This window comes from Impatiens glandulifera, chromosome 2 (assembly GCF_907164915.1).
Source record: "Impatiens glandulifera chromosome 2, dImpGla2.1, whole genome shotgun sequence".
Classification (NCBI taxonomy): domain Eukaryota; kingdom Viridiplantae; phylum Streptophyta; class Magnoliopsida; order Ericales; family Balsaminaceae; genus Impatiens; species Impatiens glandulifera.
This window is the reverse complement of record NC_061863.1, coordinates 36,763,458-36,784,511: the sequence shown is the minus strand read 5'-3', so window position 1 is coordinate 36,784,511 and position 21,054 is coordinate 36,763,458. Positions and strand designations below refer to the sequence as shown.

General features: G+C 29.8%; 2 protein-coding genes across 2 annotated transcripts; both read left to right on the top strand.

Annotated features, from left to right (window-relative positions):
* Positions 1 to 1,340: 1,340 nt before the first annotated feature.
* On the top strand, positions 1,341 to 7,887 carry LOC124925965 (protein disulfide isomerase-like 1-4). The gene is made up of 12 exons (XM_047466113.1): positions 1,341 to 1,920; positions 2,991 to 3,120; positions 4,614 to 4,779; positions 4,871 to 4,989; positions 5,079 to 5,159; positions 5,467 to 5,553; positions 5,990 to 6,064; positions 6,136 to 6,204; positions 6,300 to 6,380; positions 6,465 to 6,599; positions 7,413 to 7,469; positions 7,572 to 7,887. The coding sequence occupies exons 1-12, from the start codon at positions 1,376 to 1,378 to the stop codon at positions 7,704 to 7,706; spliced, it is 1,680 nt and encodes a 559-aa protein (XP_047322069.1). The 5' UTR covers positions 1,341 to 1,375; the 3' UTR covers positions 7,707 to 7,887.
* A 6,998-nt stretch (positions 7,888 to 14,885) lies between these two features.
* On the top strand, positions 14,886 to 19,049 carry LOC124926394 (patatin-like protein 6). Its single transcript, XM_047466608.1, has 3 exons — positions 14,886 to 15,065; positions 15,169 to 16,302; positions 18,714 to 19,049. Exons 2-3 carry the CDS (start codon positions 15,169 to 15,171, stop codon positions 18,972 to 18,974), a joined length of 1,395 nt encoding a protein of 464 aa, XP_047322564.1. The 5' UTR covers positions 14,886 to 15,065; the 3' UTR covers positions 18,975 to 19,049.
* Positions 19,050 to 21,054: the final 2,005 nt, after the last annotated feature.

The following is a 21,054-nucleotide window of genomic DNA, read 5'->3' as shown; positions in this document are numbered from 1 at the left end:
TTTTTTATTTCTTTTTGTTAAGCTTAAATTAGTCTCATTTAAATCAATTTGTATGGATAATTAAAAAACAAATAGTGTAAATTTGATAATGAAATTCTAAACACCCCACTTTTGGTCAATTTTGTAATTTCAACATATATTTTAGAATGATTCCAAAAATATTATTTTTAAATTTATAAAAATAATAGTTATCTATATATATATAATGATGCTTAATTTTTAAAGTGTCCAGATTGCCGGATCGAGAGTTGTGGTTAATTTGGATATACATGTGAGAGTTAAGTGATATTTGAGTCGGATTGTGGGTTGACTGTCCCATAAACTTATAACGGTTAAAAATTTTGTACAATCATTTAACCAAATAGGCTAATAACACTTTATATTATAAATTCAATACCAAATTTGATGAACGTGGTTGTTCATCAATAGTTTTTAATAAATATTTCACATTTTCACTTTTATTAGTAAACAATAATGGAAGAATTCAATCATATTTATAGAAATAGGGGTCATAATTCATATGGATATAGTAAGTCTCGCATTGACTACTTTAATTGTAATCTTTACATTTTTTCTTTCACTCGTAATATGAGAAAGAAGTGGACTCTAGAGGTCAAACTAATTGAGTTGAAAAATAAAAGTGTATCAATTGTTTTAAAGATCGTTCTGCAATGTGAGAGTAAATGAATACTTGAGTCGGATTATGGGTTGACCTGCACTCCTTCCACTTTTCATTTTTTCCAACCAATAATCATTCCCTTTCCAATTCCTTTCCAAAATTTCCTCCACCTATAACTCCTCTTTATATAAAGTCATTCCTTCATTTCCAAGCACCCATAAGAGAGTAATAATAAACATATAACTCATGTTCATCTAGTTGGATTGCATGCATGATTGAAGTATAAAATCAACACCCATGTTTTTCAAGTGTCCGAAAACTAACACACTTACAAACCATAAAAGAATCACTCATCTAAATAAGTTTCTCAAAAAAAAGATCATTTAATCACTATAAATTATTTGGAAGGAAACATTCAAACAAGCCCAACTAATCAAATCACCCAAGATCAAACAAGCTTATGCATATTTATCATTTTCAAATAATCCAATATCAATGTAATCAAACATGTTTGTCTTTAATTCGTTCAATTCTCAGGTCATTATGCATTAAGTACATACGTGGCAGATTTCCATTCGTCAAAAGATGACAAAACTCATGTTTTTCCCCGAATGATAGATCGCCACGTCATACATATGACCCTTCTCCCCCATTGGTCAACGTGAGTGAGTCACACTGTTTGCTGATCAGTTGACTATAAAATAATTGCTTTCATTTTCAATCCAGATCACTCTTTCTCTCTCTATAATCGCGTTAATGGCGGCCAGTTCGATTCTGATCTTCTTGATTTCGATTCTATTCATATCAAGTACCTTCTTCTGCTATACAACAGCAACTGTTTCCAAGTCTGAAGATTCCGATATTGATGAAGATCTCAAGTTTCTGGAAGAAGACAGCTCCGTACCAGATCTACATCAGTTCGGAGGTTCTGATTTAGGAGACTTCGACAACTATGACGACCTTGAGGAAGAGGGAGCCGCCGATTCTGAGGACGATTCGTATTCACCGCCGATCGTTGACGAGAAGGATGTGGTGGTTCTGAAGAACTCAAACTTCACCGATTTCATTGCGAATAATCATTATGTGATGGTGGAGTTCTACGCTCCTTGGTGCGGCCATTGCCAGGCATTGGCGCCGGAATTCGCTTCTGCTGCTACTGAGTTGAAGGGCGAAGTTGTGTTGGCGAAGGTGGATGCGGCAGAAGAGAGCGAACTGGCGCAGAAGTACGAGATTCAGGGGTTTCCAACCATATATTTCTTCATTGACGGTGTTCATAAGGATTATTCTGGCCAGAGGAACAAGTAACTACTCTCTTCTTTGATTGCTCTGCTTTTTATTTCTCATAATCTTGCATTTGCTTGAATGGTTCAGTTCTAAAACCAACCTTTTAGCATAATTAGCTAGCTGCAATACTCAGATGATGAACATACTTAAATTGAACCGATGCTTAATCGATAAGTTCCTCAATTTTCAAATGGAATGCTTGTATTCAACTAATTTTGTGTTAATCTTCGGGAATATAACATTGAAATCGTGTATCGGATCTTGCTTTTATAGAACATAAATTTAACTTGAAGCTTATGGATCTGTTACCATTATTTTGCTGGTGATAATGCATTAAACCTTGTTCTAGGTGTCTCCTTAAACATGGTTGTAGAGTAACCCATAAATCATTCATTTTTGCACATTAAAATTCTTGACTGTCTTAATTCTGTTTACAGTAGTTTGTGATTGTTGCTACATAAGAGTAAAAGCAACCTGAAATTAATCAAACTTATTAAGTTTATGTCTGTTTATTAATTTTGGAACATTTATCCGATCTTGATTGAGTCATCCACGATAAAAATTTGGAACCTAATGAACTGATTCACATGCTTATGTTAATATGAGATTCAAAGGAATTTGATTATGGGCTGAGAGCTTTCTCGGCGATGTCAGCACCTTTCTTCCATATTTTTCTAATTTATTGTATTTTAATCATAAAATCATCTTAAATTACTTTCCAAATATGTATTTATTAAAAGGAATCTTAACATATATTAGTGCACCCAAAATGTTATTATATTGCTGATTTTATAATAAGTAAACTCGCGAGCTTATAATAGATCTTGTTGTTTTCTGGGGTGGGATTGCGTGGCCAAGGTGCCACTTGTGCCAATGACACATCCCTATAATACTTTTTTTTTTCCAACAAAATACATCTTGTTCATTTTTCAGATTTATGAATAAGTTGTGCACTTTTCAAATTTTGACTTGTTTAGAAATTGAGTCAAGGTTAAACAAGGATTCATCAAATAGATACCAAACTGCTCACAAGCCAGTTGGCTCAGTTACAGCCTCATTCTGAATTTATTTATGCTTGACTATGCAGAGATGCTATTGTATCTTGGGTGAAGAAGAAGACCGGCCCTGGAATCCACAACATTACAACTATTGAGGAAGCAGAACGCATATTGAAGTCTGAAGCCAAAGTAGTCCTGGGATTCATTGACAATTTGGTGGTAATTGCAGGCTTCTTTTCAATATATATATTTTTGGCATACACATCACTTTATTTTCTAAACAATTACTAGTACTTGGTATGTTGGCAAGGTTCTTATCAGTTGCATTTCATTTCATTCCTTGTCATATTCTTTGGTAGATTTCACAAATTTTGTATTCTTAGACATCCATCAGACCTTCCATTAGATAATCAGATATAATCTAGTTTCTGAACACGCGGGATTCACTTTTCATCTGTTTCTCTAATAGAAGTGATAATTGATGCCTGCAGTGACTAGGTATCAGAATTAAAAATTTTGATTTAAAGATGTCAGCTAAGTAGAAAGTTATGGTTTAGTTCCAAGTGACCTTCAGGATTCAAGCTCCCTTCATTTTTCCTGGTACATACTCTTGATCCTTAAACAAAGATCCATCTCATAAATTTAAACTTATTATCTGAAAAGTTGGATATTTCTTGTTAGAGGGCACACTAAAACAAATTAGTTTTTTTCACTCACAATTTCCACTTGACGCATAACATAATTTATATGAGCCAATCATCCATTGTGCCATTAAGGAATACACTAGTAATGCTTATGCACAACCAAAAATTTTATGAAGAGGTGAATCCAAAACAAATGCTTGTCGATAATGTTGGTGATACATTTACCTTGTAAATTAAGCAATAAGGTTGAAAAGATGAAATTGTGTGGATCATCATTCTATGTAGAAATTTAAATCACATTAACTGGGTTGTTAAGCATCTTAGTTTTGAAGAGTTAGATTGATGGCATATTTATAACATGTTGGCTTTGACATCTCTTTTGTTTGTTTCTTTTACCCATTAATTGCTTAAGATTTTTGTCCAAGTGGATAGAAGACCAGCCCTGTAATCCTGTAGGAAATATCACTATTTTGTCATTGATTTTCCTAGGTTGTGAACCAAATATCATTTTGATGTTCAGATATTTTGTTTCAAACATATATTAAGTGCCAAATTTGTTAAGTGTTCGAAAAATTAAGATTGAATAAACCTGAATTTTAAGTATTTGATATGTAAGTTGATTTGATAAAATGTGTAACTAATGTTAGGAAAGTATTTTAAAACTATTTTATCCTTTTATTGACGCAATTTGATTAATTTTTAGGAGACACTCTTGTTATATTATAGTGCAAGTTATTCATAATTTACCGAATTACATCAAATTTTATTTGAGTTGAATCTAAATAATTAAGCGATTTAAAGAAACATGTTATCATATGAACTTAATTCAAATAAGCACTTACTTATTTGGATTAAGTGATAAATTGTGTTGTCAAACACAATTGACTTCTATGGAAAGCTGATGTTTTAGAATGTTGAGTTTCAATTGCTCTATGTTCCCCAGAGTGAACACAATAGAATTTTTCAGATGGTGTGAACTTGTATCAAATCTCAAATTGATAAATATATTGGTTCACTTTAGAGAATCCAAATATCTGCTTTATCAAAATTGATAAGTTGTCTGTGCAGGGAACTCAAAGTGAGGAGCTTAGTGTTGCGTCAAGGCTAGAAGACGATGTCAACTTCTATCAAACAGATAGTCCGGACATTGCGAAGCTTTTCCACATTGATCCCCAAGCCAAACGTCCGGCTTTGGTGATGATTAAAAAGGAAGCTGAACAAATTAGCCATTTCGGTTAGCCTTCATGCATCAAGAGTTATAGTAGGTCATGGAAATGGTCTTTGTTTAACTTTTAGCTTACAATTCTATGTATTAATATGTGTAGATGGTGAATTTTCCAAGTCAGTGATAGCAAGTTTTGTATTTGAGAACAAGTTTCCACTAGTGACCATTTTCACCAGGGAAGTTGCTCCTCAGATATTTGAGAATCCAATTAAGAAGCAGGTAACTCATGCTTACCTCTACATTGTTATAATTGAGAGATTTGTATTATTTTTTTCTAATGTATGGAATTGTAAATTCTTCTGTTTCAGTTATTGCTTTTTGCTGCTTCAAATGAGTCTGAGAAAATTTTGCCTATCTTCCAAGAGGCAGCAAAATCTTTCAAAGGAAAAGTAAGTATGAAACCAAGTTACTTAATAGAACAATATAGGTTCCAAGCTGTTTGTTTATTAGTTGCCTCATTCATTTCAATGGAGTATGTTTTTTTTTTTTTTTATATATATTATTGCTGGCTGTAGTCAATTAACATTCCCCTCTTATGTTCCTGAAGTAGCTATGAGAATTCTTGATTATATTATTCAAAACATTTTGCAGAAACATGTGTAAATAAATATTCTTTGCATGCCATTCACCAAGACCTTGGAGAGTTGTAACTGGTGGAAGTATTTTCTTGTTCTAATTTAGTTTGAATATTTGTAGATCATCTTTGTTTATGTTGAATTGGACAATGAAGATGCTGGCAAACCAGTTGCAGATTATTTTGGTGTTACTGGGGATTCTCCAAAAGTAAGCTTTTCCTGTAATCTTGTTGCTTTAGTTTTCTCCTGTCCTTTTAAGGACTTTTTTATTAGCTAATGGGCTGATTTGCTGTCAACTTTTTTCAATCATGATCCCGAAAAATATCTACAGAGAAAAATCACAATGAACTAAATAATTAATCTGGATTATGATCTAAGAAAAAATCTGATCATGTTCATGATCAAGAAAGTATTGTCTAACCAAATGACGTAAAAAACTACCCTATAATTTACTCTATAAAATAATTTGTATGACCAAATGAACTGACAAATATCACACAATTATCGGTATTGTGATCCAAAAAATATCTTATACCAATTTTAATTTTGGCAATTTCCCAATAGAAGTCATGATTTCCACAAAATACTAGTTTTCAAATAGGCCCAATATGACCAGAGTATGATGTCGGATGCAATACATGCAGGTTCTTGCTTACACTGGTAATGATGACAGCAGAAAGTTTGTGTTGGATGGTGAATTGACTCTAGAAAGCGTTAAGGTAATAATAATAATAATTATTATTATTTTGTTCTTATATATCCATATGAATGAGATTACATTCTGTTGCAGTCATTTGGAGATGATTTTCTTGAGGACAAACTCAAGCCTTTCTTCAAGTCAGATCCAATTCCAGAAAACGTAAGTTGTTATCAATTGCTTGAAAAAAATTCAGGAATACTTAAACTATTCCAAAATCATTAATACCAATTTGTTTCTACTTTTGAGTGGTTCAGAATGATGAAGATGTAAAAATAGTTGTTGGCCTAAATTTTGATGAAATTGTTCTCGACGAGTCGAAGGATGTTCTTCTAGAGGTTCTTATCCTTTTCCACTACCCATAATAAGACTTTCCTATTGTGTTAGATCATACAATAATAAACATTTGCTTCTTAAACTAGATATATGCTCCATGGTGTGGACATTGTCAGTCACTGGAGCCAATATACAACAAACTGGCCAAGCATTTGAAAGGCATTAATTCACTTGTTATTGCCAAGATGGATGGTACCACAAACGAGCACCCAAGAGCCAAGGTATCTTGTTCTCATCTAAATTTTATGTGACATGATTGCAGTTTTCCTACTGTATAAACTATAATAGGACTTTTGTCATTCTTTAGAGACAACATTTCCCTAGAGTTCACCCTACATCAATTATGTTGCGTAAGATCAATGTGCTTTGTATGGGTAAAAGAGCAATTTTTTACCAAAACTTTCACATAATTAGGACATATAAGTATCATATAATAGGAGAAGGGGAGTATGCCTTCATTAGGCATACCCTAATCAATTTTTTTTAATCTGTGTAAGATTGTTCTGTTTCCAAACGTGATCTCATCCGAATGTGAATCTAGATAAGATATCTAACGTTAGATTCACATTCGGGTTTCTCATTTATATTTGAATTCAGATCCAGAAAACATAAAGTGTTTTGGGGTCCACCGGAGACACTTTTTGATTTTTTTTTGTGAGATATCTTATCTCTACGTGGATCAGTTACACATTTCACATTTGGAAACAAAACTTAGTCATAGAGATTCAAACATTTAAGCAATTTCTCATATGGTTATGAATTCATATAAAAAAAAGTGTTTCCAAATGGCATTTGTCAATAAAGAATAATAGTTTGCTTCCATCTTTTCCTTGTTCTCATGAATTGTAAAATACATCGAAACAATCACAGTCAGGCTTCGCCTGATCAATCTTCTGACTTAATTCCATCCATCCTTGTTACAATACGGTAGAAATTTAAATTTATTTTTAGAAATCCCGATTTATCCTAATAATTAAAGAAAAACCGTTCAAACTTGATGAGAATAACATATTTCCGTCCATTTATTTTTGCAGCCTGATGGGTTCCCGACGCTTCTCTTCTTCCCAGCTGGAAATAAGAGTTTTGAACCAGTGAGTGGTTGAATTTCCTTAAACTAGTTTTTACCGCAATTTTGTGGTCCAAAAGGATACGAAAAACAAAAATTGAACAATTGTTTTGATCATAATTTCCAGATAACGGTTGAGACAGATCGAACAGTGGTGGAATTCTACAAGTTCATCAAGAAGCACGCTGCAGTGCCATTCAAGCTCCAAAAGCCAGAGAAAGACACAGCAGCAGTTGATGGCTATGTGAAAGATGAATTGTAAAATGGTGCCTGTTCAGGTATCTCAATATATTTTTTTACCATGTACTTTAATTACTACTTCATAGGCAGCAGTATCAAGGGCAGGGAGAGGAATTGTAACACAAAAACTTATAAGTTACTGACAGTTTTTACTTAGCCTTAAATGAACTTTTTATCTCATGCAATAAAAGTTGTCAACCATGCAGATGCAATTTCACAGTAGTTATATCTGTTGATTTATTTCATCTTTTTCAAGAATAAAATAAGTATATATATAGAGAGAGAGACTAGAGAGCGCTTTCTGGTATACATATCCTGATTTTTTTTCCCCTTTTTGGTTTGGAATCACATTTTTATTACAAAACTAATTTTTTTTTTTTAATTGGGGTGTAATTGATCAGATCTTTATTTTCCATGCAATTGAAAAAGTTTCAAACATCTTTAGAAATTAGAACTGGGTTTGTGTTAAGAATAATTAAAATTTCATCTATCAAAGCAAACACTTATACGATATGGATACGACAAAATTTGAAAATATAGGATTTGATACATTTAAAATACGCAAATTATTAAAAACTATAAAAATATTATATATATAATATTTAAATAAATTTAGTATTATATAAATAGAGATAAAAACTTGATGTTAGAAAAAGAAGCAAAAAGGGAATGATAAGAGAAATAATGAAGGATTAGGAAAAAGAAAATTAATTTGTTTAATTTTAGTAATTTTAATTGTCTCTAAAATTTTAAAAATTTTAAAAATTTCAATTTGATTTTAAAATTTTTATTTTTTAAAATATCTACCAAAACGTGTCCAATACACATTTAAACTGTATCGGATTGGTCAACCATACAAAAAGTTAACGATACTTATTTTGTCGTATTTGATACCGATTTTGCTTTATAGGATTCTCAAACAAAAAAAAATCAAAGTTTCGATGCTATTTAGCTTAACACTCCCTTCTTAGGTTGCATTTGTAAATGTTCAAGCAAATCAATACAAATAAGTTACTAACTTTTTTAATTAAAAAGAACTAGTCATGACCTTCCTCCGCCTGTTTCCATGGAAATAAGTTACTATTTTGTGTCATTGGTAATGAATGCAAAAATATTGGCTAAAAAATATCTACGAAATCCAAAGTTTGTTTCATTCTAGACTTTTCTCCATCCATCTTCTTGCTTTGCATATGAATAAGAATCAAATTCTAAGTTAACCAAGAAAATCAAACTGAAGAGGAATCTTCTATATATAATGATGAATTGATATCTAAAAACAAAATAATTGTAGTTTATTTGTTGAATCAACAATAATTGGCGATCAAAGTGGATGGAAAAGAAGCTTATAGACGAGATTTATGCAACTCCAAGTACTTTTTATCAAGGTTTTCGATCATCAACCCGTTTTTTTGGTGTACTTCGGTTCGACCGATTAAACTACTGGTTGAACCGAATTTTTATATTATCAGTCCTATATTTATTTGTTTGCTACTCATCAATGATAAACCAACATATTATCGGAAATACTACAAAAATTTATATTTACCGAAAATCTGAAGAACAACCGTAAATTTGACGAACAAACGTAGATCCGAAGAACAGTCGAAGATCTGAAGAATAGTCGTGAGTTAAGAAAAAATTAGATAGTCGTGAGAAGAACAATAGTCTTTCTTCTTTCGTCTTCAAGCTTTCTCCTTCGTCTTCAGCATATTTCTTCTTTCTTTATTGTTTACGGTAAAAAGCTTGGGTAGAGGGAATTTGAGGGAGAGAATGATGTGTCGCAATTTGATTAGCCAAAAAAATAACAAAACTTCTCTTTCTTCTCTCTCCTCACATTTTTTTTTTCAACCAGTGATGTAGTGACACATCATTCCCTCCCCTATCACTCCTCTTATAATAATATTATAATAATAATTATATAAACTTTATATAATTACTTTTCCAACCGGAAAAAACCGGTTCGAAAGATGACCGTTTTGAAGACAAAATCTGGACCGCGCTCACCAAACCGTTTTGCGGTCGGACCGGTTGGATCGTTGGTTGGACTGCGTATTTTAAAACCTTGCTTTTTATCCATATACATGATTTGCTTTAATATAAGGTCTACTTGGTTTAAGTTTTTTTTTTTTGGGTACATTTGAGTTCTTTAAAAAGTTAAATTGTTTTTTTCTTTTTTCACATTAAATATATTTTAGACCCTACAAAAAAAATGTCATTTGTAGAAGAAACATTACATGATAGAAATTGAAGGATCCATTAATCAAAAATCTTGTAACAAAAGAATTGAGGATTTACGACTTCAAAGCTAATAATATAAATTTGGAGTGGAAGAAGAGTTTGGTCACACGTAAATATGATATTTTCTTCTTAAACAAATTTTATTATATTTACATGAGATTTGTTTAACAAAAAAAAACATATAAAGCCGTTAATTGAATGGGTCGTACACATACAAATGAGATTTATAAAACTACTTTACCTATTCCAACTCTATCATTGACCATTCCTAATGTTACATACTCTCAATGGCATTTCCTATGTCAACATTAATTATAAATTTATTATATACATATTATATAGTTTAAATGCATAAGCGATTGAGTGTAAGATGGTGAAAGCTAATCACAAGGCTTTGCAACTTAGATGAAGATGAAAAAACAGAAAAAAATAATCAAGATTTATCTAAGCTATTTTTAAATTATATTCATCACACATAAATTTGTCTATAAATTTGTGTCATATTTATTTAGACGGAATAGAGAAAATTAGTTTTTTTTCTTACTAGAGGAGTCCTACATGGTGTCGTTCTTTGTCAAACTCCAAAACTACTTAGCTATAACTCAATAACTATTTAAAATATAATATTTTCATATTCAAAATCTTTCTCTAATCTTATATTTCGAAATAGAGTTGGTCATCATGCATAAACGTTCGTATTCAACTCGGGCAAGTTGTGTTAGACTCACAATCGTGTCGTGTTGTGTTGTGTCGTGTCTCAATCAAATGTATGTCGAATCGTGTCTTGACTCACATTTATAAATAGATTTAGAGACGTGATAATTTGATAATGTTAATGTAAATATGAGTAGTCTGAGTAAGAAAATAAGTGGGAAAGATGAGAAATGTTGATAGAAATTATAAATATATATTATTATATTATTAAAATTAATATTATTATCATATATTTATTATTTAATGTATTAATAATAATTAAAATTATAAATAATTTAAAATTTTAAAAATTAATAAATAATTAATAAAAATAATATAGAAAAAGAATTATTAATAGACTCACATTTTTTTTATATAATTTTTTTTTATATTTATATTTTATTTTAACTTATATAATTTAATTTAATATTTTATTTTAATATTATATTTTAGAATGTTTAATTTTAATTATAAATATTACATCTATAAAATTAAACAATTTATTAATTGAATAAGGATATAATAGATTTAGAGAATGTTAATGTAAATGTGAGTAACTTAAGCATGTGACTAATTATGTTTATATCGTTTCGTGTGTATACTCGTACTCGTATCGTGTTTATACTCGCGTTGTGTTTGTAATCGTGTTACAATCGTATAAATTTATAATCGTGTCACGATCGTGTCGTCCCGTACTTGTATCGTGTTAATCCAAGACCCGAGTGAGATAATATTGTATCGTGTCGTTCCGTACAAATATCGTGTCGGTTCATGATCCAACTCATTGCCAGCTCTAGCCTAAATACACCCAAACAAATCAAAATGAGCTTACTCACATATTAAGAACCCAATTTGATATGAAATAAATAAGAGACTTAATGGGAAGATACTTAATTACTTTCATACAAGTGTTGCATGGCTGTCGTTAGCTCGTGCTGTGAGATATTTAGTTAAGTCCTATAACGAGCGAAACCCTCATTTTATGTTCCTGAGACATGCGCCTAAGGATCAAGTCTTTGCAACCGAAGTGAGTCGAGGAGCCGAGTGACGTGTCAGCGCTACTAATTGAATATATAGGTCTAATTAGTTGGGAATTTACACTTTTTTGGATAACTCACTCATTGAGTGATAAAACCACAGGGCTCTTCCTTCGAATCCGACGCGACCAAGACAGAACGAATGCGATGATGTCTGAGTCATTTGTGGTTCTGGATAAATTAAATAAATCAAACCAAATAAAAATTTAAAAGTGATTTAAGATTTTTTTAAAATGATTAGTGTATACAAATATAATCAATTATTAATGCAAGTATTTAATACTTTCTAATAAATTATTGGAATTGATATATTATTAATTTTTTTTATTAACGTTAAATTATTATTATATATTTTTGTATTTAATGTATTAATAATAATTAAAATTATAAAATAATTTAAAATTTTAAAAATAAATAAGTAAATTAATAAAAGTGATATGTGAGAGAATTATTAGGAGATTCACATTTATAATCGTATAATTTATTTATTTTATATTTATATATTATTTTAATATATTTAATTTTAATTATATATATTATATTTATAAATCAAAAAAGAATTTAAATAGATTTAGAGATACATAGTAATTTGATAATGTTACGTAAATGTGGCTAGTTTGAGTAAGAAAATAGATGAGAAAGATAAAAAATGTGGGTAGAAATTATAAATAAATATTATTATATTATCAAAATTAAAATTATTATCATATATTTATTATTTAATGTATTAATAATAATTGAAATTATAAATAATTTAAAATTTTAAAAATTAATAAGTAATTAATAAAAATAATATAGAAGAAAATTATTAATAGACTCACATTTCAATTAATCTAATTTATTTTTTATATTTATATTATTTAAGTTAATATTTATTTTCATATTATATTTTAAATTTTTTAATGTTAATTATAAATATTACATCTATAAAATTAAATAATTTATTAATTGAATAAAGATATACTAGATTTAGAGAATGTTAATGTAAATGTGAGTAATTTATGTCTTGTGACTAATTATGTTTATTTCGTTTCGTGTGTATAATTGTGCTCGTGTCGTGTTTATACATGTGTCGTGTTTATACTCGTGTTGTGTTCGTAATCGTGTTACCGTATAAATTCATAATCGTATCGTCTCGTACTTATATCGTGTCAACTCAAGACTCAAGTGAGATAATATTGTATCGTGTCGTTCCGTACAAAAATCGTGTCGGTTTGTGTTGATCTAACTCTTTGCCCAACTCTTTTCCGAAATAAGAAAATGATGGAGGTTGTGGGTATGTTGGGTTAGAATAAAACTTGGCCGAAATTATTGTTACGGGTTTTATTTGGTGCTCTCTTGTCGTTTCAATTCTACCTATTCTACATAAATTGATTCTTGTTTCTAAATTCCAATATCCCTTCCTTGACGAAAGGCCAAGATCATGTGAAATCTTTTTTTTCGCTTGAAATTAATTAATTAGTTTTTAATTAGTCTACCACTAATTTTGATTCCACTAGTTAAAATTTAACACGATTTCGGATAAACACACTCTTATTATACCTCGGTTCATGGGTCGTGGAAAGCGAGATCATCCTGTTGCGTTTCCTCATAATTCTTCTGTTTTAGTGCCACCAAGAATTATAAATCCTAAGTAAGATTGGGCTGTTTATGGATATGGAAGTGTTTATTGGAAAGATAGAATGGAAGAAGACATAATGATAAACTTCAAGTTGTTAAGCACGAAGGTGACGATGAATCAGTTCATCCCGATTTGCCTATGTAAGTTAATTTACTCTTTTTGACTTTCGAATAATCTTTTGAAGTATGAATTCAATTTGGTTGTGCTATTTCATACAACATTACCCATAAGGGTAGTCAAGGTGGTCGACAAGTTATATTTTAAATAGTTATTAATTTAATAAAAATAGTGTAATTCAGTGATTTATAAGTCAAAATGAAATTTCACATGCATATAGTCAGAGTTAGTCAAGTGAAAAAAAACTATTAAAAGACAACCATTTAAGAGCTTTGTTTTTCGTCCTAATTGAACTGTTATGAACAAAATTTTATTGGGTGAGCTTATATATATGATAATCTTAGGAATTTTGAACATGTTAGATATAAATGTTCAAAATGTCCTTCATTTGCCTTGTATATTCCACAATCCTGGTAGATTCCACACTTGAAAGGCTAAGATTTCGGTTCAATAGATAATTTCATAATCTAAAAATCAATTTCTCAAGATTTCATATTTGATTAACCTTTTATTTGATTAACCCAATAAATAGTATAAATGTCGAGAGTGATTTCTAAGAGAATAAAAGTCACGATTTCGATTCTCATTTGGAATCTTTAAGTTAAAGTGAACATTCTAGCTTCAACATTAAAAAGGCTGAATTTCGAATATTTTAAACATCATTTTTTATGGTTAAAGTTATACAAAAGATGTTTTGTTTAACGGGTTCAAACGCCATAAACTTATTATCTACTCGACATTTGTGACATTTATAAGTAAATCAAATATCAATGTCACTAATTTAACTACCGAATTTGAACGTATTAAAGGTTTTGAATACCAAATTTTATACAATCGCTAGTCAAAACCATATCTCTGCTGAAGTTCGATAATTAAATTAGTGACATCAATATTTATTTATTTATTTATTTATAGATGTCACATAAATAATAATTAACGATGTTTAAAACCGTTAAGATAATAATTTTTATAACTTTAACGATAATAAGTCCCAAATTTTGAGGTTTGAAATAAAATATTCAAAATTTTATTAAGACCCAATAAAAATCTTAATTTGACATTTCGAACTTAAAAAAAATACAAAAATTGATTAAATTAAATATTTCTTTGTTACGACAACAAAGACTTTATCTCTTTCTTAACAAAAACAAATTTAATACCAAATCTTAATTGTTAATTTTATTTAATATATTATATTCAGTTGACATGATTAAATTTGAATAAATATGGCATTAAATTATTTTGAATTTAAAGTAAAAAGAATAAAAAAAAGGAAACTAAATATATTGTATGACTTTTTTAAATAAGAAATTAATATTTGAAATGAATTTGATTTAAAATAAGTTTATATGGAATGAAAGAGTGACTATTTGCAGCCGATTTATTAGATGATTTATATATTTTAAAGCTATCAGATATGCTCTGAGAAATCCCTCTTCAGTTTCTTCCCTTTCTCTTTCATCTATCATCCTTTCATTCAATCTTCTTCTTTCATCTGCAAAGAAATGATTCAATTCTACAGATTATTGCATGATGCTCCTTCAGAAGTCTGAATTTGTTTGTTGCTGAGCTGTTACGATGATGAAAGAGAAGGAGTAGAGATTCCTTTTTCTATAACAAATTCAATTTCAGATCCTTTCACTTTTTCAACTTCTTTTGTGGCGGGAGTTACAAGGTAAAACCTCTTTTCCTTTCCTTAGATTGTTTGTTTGATTCATTCATAATGGATTTTAAGCATATTTTGTTTCTGTGATTCTGTGTGATTCTGTGTGAATTAGATGATGATGAATACTCGAAATCAATCAGAATCTGCTCAGGAACCTAACGATAATAAGCTTAGTTACGAGATCTTCTCCATCCTTGAGAGTAAGTTTCTTTTCGGATATGAAGAACACAAACTCAGGATTCCAAAGCAGATATCAACTCCGACGACAGAGACGAGATCAGGACCGTCGTCTGATGATAGCATTAACGCAATTAAAAACCAGAGAGGGAAGATATGTATTCTTTGTATAGACGGCGGTGGAATGCGTAACATCGTATCTGGAAAAGCCTTGGCATACCTTGAAGATGCTCTCAGACGAAAATCGGGGAAATCTAATGCTAGAATCGCCGAGTTTTTCGATGTAGCTGCCGGCGCTGGCATCGGAGGGATATTCACGGCGATGCTATTCGGTACGAAGGATCAGAGTCGTCCGATTTCGGAGGCTACAGACACGTGGAAGTTTCTCGCCACACAAGGGAAGAATTTCTACCAACTGTCGTCGTCGTCGTCGTCAGGCTCTGGTTCTAGTATCCTGAGGCGATTTCTAGGACGAAGTTCCATCGATCGATCCTCGAAATCGATGTCATCAGAATTGGAGAAACTTATGAGAGAATTGTTCAGCGACGCCGACGGCGGTGGCCGGAGCTTAACTCTGAAGGACACGTTAAAACCGGTTCTAATTCCCTGCTATGACCTCTCCAGTTCAGCACCGTTTCTCTTCTCTCGAGCTGACGCGTTGGAGACTGACGGATTTGATTTCAAGCTATGGGAGGTCTGTCGAGCAACGTCGGCTCAACCGGTTCTTTTTCAACCAGTATCGATGAAATCAGTTAATGGAAAAACTCATTGCCTCGCCGTTGACGGTGGATTGGCGATGAACAATCCAACGTCGGCGGCGATCACGCATGTTCTTCACAATAAGCAGGAGTTTCCATTCGTAAGAGGCGTGGAAGACCTTTTGGTACTTTCATTAGGCACAGGACAACTTCTTGAAGCCAGTTACGACTCCGATCAGATAAAACGATGGAAGGCCAAGCACTGGGCTCGGCCGATGACGAGAATCTCCGGCGATTATTCGTCGGAGATGGTCGATCACGCCGTATCAATGGCGTTCGGTCAAAACCGATGCAACTATGTCCGCATACAGGTATGTTTTCTTTGTTTCCTTTTTTTTTTCTTCTTAAAAAAATTTCATTTAATTAAAACAATAACCTATTTGATAATACAAACAAATTTTCAATATTTTTCAAAATTTAAGTTCTTTTCAAATAAGTATCTATTTAATTAAAACAACCATATTCCAATAATGATAAAATAAGTAAAGTTTTTATGACAAAGGATTTGAAAAAATAATCTGATTCAGTTTAACTTAAGTTTTTCACTATTCCAATTGTATGAACCTTGTTTACAATAACTTTATTAATACAAAATTTGATATAGAAAGATCATGTGTATATAATAAATTATTCTCAATAAATGCAACATTCTTTGTAAAAATATTCTGGACAATAATTTGAAACAAACTAAGGACTTGTTTGATGTATTTTTTTAAATAAATTTATTTTTATAATGATGAAAAAGAGGATTATTTTGATTAAAATATTGAATATCAAAATTTTATAAAAGAAAATGTATAATTTTACATTTTGAATGATAGATGAATATATATATATATATATAATATATATATATATATTTTAATTTAGAGATAATAAAACCTATCACATTTTTCAATTTATTAAATTAGCCTGATTCTTAATAATTAGGCATTAGTTATTTGAATAATTAAAATTTAAAAATAAATATTATTTTACATATCACTTGTACATTAATTAAAATACTCTACTATTTTTTATTTTATATATTAATATTTTTCAAGTTTTTTTAAAAAAAAACAAAAAAATCATATTTCTTTCAAAATTAGCAACAATTATTATTTTTTGAAATAACAAGTTTTGTTTTCTTAAAAGTACCCTAATTGAAACAAGACCTTAAATTACCCTAGTTAGTTACAATAAAACAAGACTTTACATGATATTTATTTGTTCAATCATAAATTTGATTTGATTACTAAACAAATCAGAAAAGTATTGTTAAGAAATCAAATAGTATGAAAACAATCTAATAAAAACTTATGAAATACAACAGTATTGAGAGTTGAGAACCTATTTATATCCATTTTGGTGTAGACTTAATCGCAGTCTACTTAGACAGCGTTGTCCAGTCTGTACCTGTAATTAGCTTGTATAAAATGGACCGGACCGGACCGGACGGTTTATTCTTTGAAGCCGTATTCAAATCTATCTATCTGCAACATTTATCTTTACTGTAGTAATTCAATTGCCAGTTTTACTATTATGACTATAATCACTGAAAAGAAAAATAACTAAAAATGACACATTCAATGGTAGTAAAATGGGTTCCAGTTGTTTATAATTTTGTCTTATTTAATATATCTGTATATATATATATATATATATATATATATATATATATATATATATATATATATATATATATATATATATCTAGTAATTTGTTTTTGTTTTTGTTTTTGTTTTTAGTACTGTTGTTTTGCCTGCTGAATATTTTGCAAGCATCTAGTTTGAGAAACATTATTGTGATGCAGTACAGTTAATAGGTCTGTAGGTTCAACCCACTAATTTCAACAGGCTGTTACACATTCAGTCTTCATTTTGTTTTTCAAAAAATAATTTTACTCTCTAGCAATGTGTAATCTTTTTGTTCACAAATAATTGAAAAAAAAGTCAACAAAATACACATGTTAAGAAAGATCAGCATTTTAACTTCTATCCAAGCACCTCCAAACCTGTGCTTGTATTTTGTGTTAGCTGGCAGGGATATATATTACCAATATTCACACCATTTATATCATTTTTAATAAATATTTTGTAGCTTTATTATTGTCTAGGTGTTTACATTTCAATTAATTACATTATATTGGTAATAATTTCTCTATACATGGTATAATATCATTTATCCCATAATTATTATTTCTGTTAATAAATATTGTTCTTTAGATACAAGTTTGGCCCATGACTTAATTTAATGTAATAAAATAATATTGTAATTGATGGAGATATATGGGAAATAGAGAATGTTATAAATATTCTACATTTCCCATGTATCAAGGTATTCTATGTTAATTCCCCATATCTTTTCCTTGTTTTGAACATTAATTGTTTTATTGTATAAATTGTCATAAAAGTTCTAAACATAATAATTAGTATTAATTCACTATTTTTTAAGATTTTATAAAGATTTTTGCTTCCAATATCACCTAAAAATGCATATAATCAAACATCACCCATTGACCTCTAATTAGAATCAGTAGCAGTTATCCTATCATTTATCATTTGTTTGTTAATGATATTTAATTGATTGAACAATTGAAAATGGAATAGAAGCTGAAATAAAATATGCCATCCCAAAAAGGGTGTTTATATTGACAGACAGAGGCAACTAAATTATAGTCTTAGCTGATTAAAGAAAGTTGGTTGGACTATATAATAAATTTCTTTATTTGTCATTACACAGGCAAATGGGTCCAGATTGGGTGGTTGTGGGCCAAATGTGGACTACGATGGTAGTCCAAGCAATGTGAAGAAGCTTAGTGATATTGCCGACGAAATGCTGAAACAGAAGAACATGGAATCGGTTCTGTTTGGTGGTAAAAGAATCAGTGAACATAGCAATTCAGAGAAACTAGATTGGTTTGCTGATCAACTTATACTGGAACACCAAAGGAGGAGTTGCAGAATAGCTCCTACTGTTGCATTCAGGCAACCCGACTTATAGATCATCCCCACCATAGTCTATTCTAACTCTAGACTTACGTGGAGAGAAAAAAAAAATCACTGTAAGTTTCCTGTTCTACCCTTCTTCTTATTGCAATTTGGAATGCCTTTTGACTGATAAATGTTACTTGGAGCTTGTTTGAGTTTTTTTTTGGGGGGTTTTATTAAAAAAAATTAAAATTGTTTGATGAAAAAGTAGATTAAGTTGAGTTTTTAATTGGTTAAATTACTATAATTTTATTTTGTATTTAAATTTTATAAAAAATAAAATAAGAGTATTTTAGTATTTTAGTTGATTAAACAAAGTGATTTATTTATTAGAGAATTTATAAAATATAAACAAAATTTCAAAAAATCCACATCAAACTACTCTTGTTAACTAGAATTGTGTAGTTATTTTGTTAGGCTATGAAATTTGTTTAATCTAGGGCTTGTTCAATCTTGGGTTATTTGATTAAAGGAAACCTTTTTCATTGTAAGTTATTGAGGTAAAATGATATTAGGGGTTATTTTGAAAAACTAAAATTATTTTAATATTTTAGTTAATTATTTGAATAATGTATAGATTAAAATGAGATATTGAGTTGTGATTGAGAGGGGGAGATTAGTTATATGACATTATGACCTTAGTTTAAGTTCAGGATTCTAATTATTTAAAATATTGTTTATTTGAGATTATGAAAAAATATTTGTGGATAAAAAGATTTACAAAGTATTATTATATAATAAAAAAATTTAATATTTTGGTCGATAATTTAAATGAATATATATTGTTTTTTCTTAATATTTATTCAAATAACTAAATTTGGAGTAATTATTTTCTTGTTTAGTGTAGGTTTACAGGGTAAAATATATTAGAGAACAAATATAATAAAAATACAATTTTTTTTCTCTTTAATAATACTTAAGAAACTAGGCCCTTGACAGAGAAAATAGAGTTTATTTGAATTATTAGAATAAATGAGTTATTTAAGGTTTGGAATGATATGAATAATTCAAAATTATTTAAATAACCTACCTAACAACTTATTAGAAAATTTTTGAAGTTAGGATAGGTGGACCACATGGTCCCAACTTCCTAGTACCTTCTTCTGATGATTTCATAGAGTATTTTTTTGTTGTTATTTAAAAAAAAAAAAAACATTTTCTGTCTTGACTATGGAGGAAAAAAAAAGGTGTTGCCTTTTGCTCCCACGCCTAGTCAAATGGTTACTTTTGAATCTTTAATAGATACTCTTGTACTTCAAAGCCTTGATGGATTTTTTGGTAGTGCCATGTCATAATGTTGTATGTTTTTTTGAAAAATATGTTAGTGGTCTAGTCTTTTTAGATTGAGAAGAAACTACAGTATAATAATGTATTTATGAAAAAAATTATCTAACTTGGAAGAAAAAAATTAGTTAGGGATTCATTATTTTAAAATTATTAAATTTAGGTTATATCCAATAATGATTGGTTTTATTTAGATATAAGTTTTTTTTTTAATTAAAAAAACTAGCACACCCTAACCCAGTTTGTGCATGTTGATTTAATGGTCATCATATTCATTGTTTAGTAATTATATATTCAATTTTCTTGCATTAATATTGAATTGTTTCTTAATATGCAGAAAAACGAAAAGAGATATCAGTTAACCTCGAAGATACACAAAAGACAAATAAGAGAATTATAATAGATTTGAGTTAAGAGTTAGAAGACCAACTCAATTCCATTATAAATACAAGAGGATGATTTCAAATGGGATCTTTTGCCAGCAAAAGAACAAGTACATATAAAATGAATGATAATGAAATTCCAATTAGAAACAATATTATTAGATGGCTTCGAAAACTAGGTGTGCAAATATAATAGCCAGTGGGTTTGAAAAATGCAAGAATGTGTCTTCTATTTTTTCTATTTTGTTCTAAACCTTTGATGAAAATGGTTCCAATTTAAAGGGCCTTTCTTAGAGAGTTTGTTGTCCTTTATTTTGGATTATATTGTGAATGACATCCAAGCTTACTTTATACCTTCTTCTTTGCTTTTGAGTCATCATGGTGGTTTTCTAGATTCTTTTTCTTTTGGGATTGTTTATAGATTAA